Raw genomic sequence first — 1,434 nt, forward strand, 5'->3', positions numbered from 1 at the left:
CACACACACACACACACACACACACACACACACACACAAATAACCTTTATTTATTTTTTCCCCATGCAGTAAAGTATCCAAAAAGTAGGAAATCTTTTTTATTTTTAATTTAATTTTATTGGTTTTGATTTACGTTCCACTCAAAAAATAACAGCACACACGTTTAAATCAACATAAAGGTGAATAAATAATGATGTAATTTTCACTTTTTAGTGAGCTATTCTTTTAAGAAACTGTAAAGATGGACATTTGACATGATATTTGTGTTTGTATTCAATAGATGTCTATAAAGTCCCTAAAGGAGCAAATGTCATCATCATAACTTATGCCCTTCACCGTGACCCTCGCTTCTTCCCTGACCCTGAAGAGTTTCGTCCTGAACGTTTCCTCCCAGAGAATTGCGTCGGTCGCCATCCTTATGCCTTCATCCCATTCTCTGCCGGCCTTCGCAACTGCATCGGTGAGACCTACACACACCAACATAAACATACATAAAAATAATGTATCATTCTACCTTTCCACAGTTTTTTTTATAAATAACATACATAGTTTAATGTTTGTGTGTATTCAGGTCAGCGTTTTGCTATAATGGAGGAGAAGGTTATTCTGGCTTCTATTCTGCGCTACTTTAACATAGTAGCATGTCAGAAAAGGGAGGATCTCCGGCCACTGGGCGAACTGGTACTGCGACCAGAGCGAGGCATCTGGATCACGTTGGAGCGCAGAGAGCACTAATATACACATAGCCAAAACAGTGTCATGAGAATTTGTACAAGATGGCAGTATTGTGTAGTGCATGATTCAAACCTAATCTTACCCATAAAGCCTAAACCATGTTTGTTCTACACTTTTGTATGATATCCACCTTATTTTGCAATGTGGAAGCAAGCTTTTTTCTTTGAATATGCAAAACTTCTGATTCAGTAGACACTATAGCCTATAGGTAAATAACTGGAAGAATAACAAAATGTAGTAAATGGTACAAAAAAAGTTTTTATGATTGTGATAATAAATTAAAAGAACATGATAACAGTTTGCAATATAGAGAACTGGAAGTGAATGACACCGGAAGCCTTGCACGCTCAAGTTGTGTTCAAAATAATGTGGATACGATTATGCAATTTTGTCATGAGATTGTGTTGACACAATTACACAATAACACATACACACAATGACTTTCAGAAGTGCAACTATTCTGTAACTGAAAATACTACAAAATGACTGAGGGCTTTAGAAAATATACTATAAAAATTAATTAATGAAATTATTCAAAAATGACCATGAGTAAACTTTTTAATAATATACACTTAAATTAACTCTGGTTTGTGTGACATTAAATGTTAATAGATAATTTTTTGAGTATCAGTCAGATTATTATTTTTTTTTTCTCTACGTTGTCATTTTACACATGTAAATCTAAAGACGTAGTAATAT

At 34.2% G+C, this 1,434-nt stretch overlaps 1 protein-coding gene across 1 annotated transcript in view; it reads left to right on the forward strand.

Annotated features, from left to right (window-relative positions):
- Window positions 1-1,222, forward strand: part of LOC107558204 (cytochrome P450 4V2-like) — a 15,239-nt gene extending 14,017 nt beyond the window's left edge. Inside the window, exons 10-11 of the mRNA XM_016241828.1 lie at window positions 281-460; window positions 572-1,222. Coding sequence (XP_016097314.1) covers window positions 281-460; window positions 572-735 — 344 coding nt within the window. The 3' untranslated portion in view covers window positions 736-1,222. The remainder of the gene's footprint in view (window positions 1-280; window positions 461-571) is intronic.
- Window positions 1,223-1,434: the final 212 nt, after the last annotated feature.

The sequence above is a fragment of the Sinocyclocheilus grahami genome, unplaced genomic scaffold (genome assembly GCF_001515645.1).
Source record: "Sinocyclocheilus grahami isolate Dianchi unplaced genomic scaffold, SAMN03320097.WGS_v1.1 scaffold635.1, whole genome shotgun sequence".
NCBI lineage: Eukaryota > Metazoa > Chordata > Actinopteri > Cypriniformes > Cyprinidae > Sinocyclocheilus > Sinocyclocheilus grahami.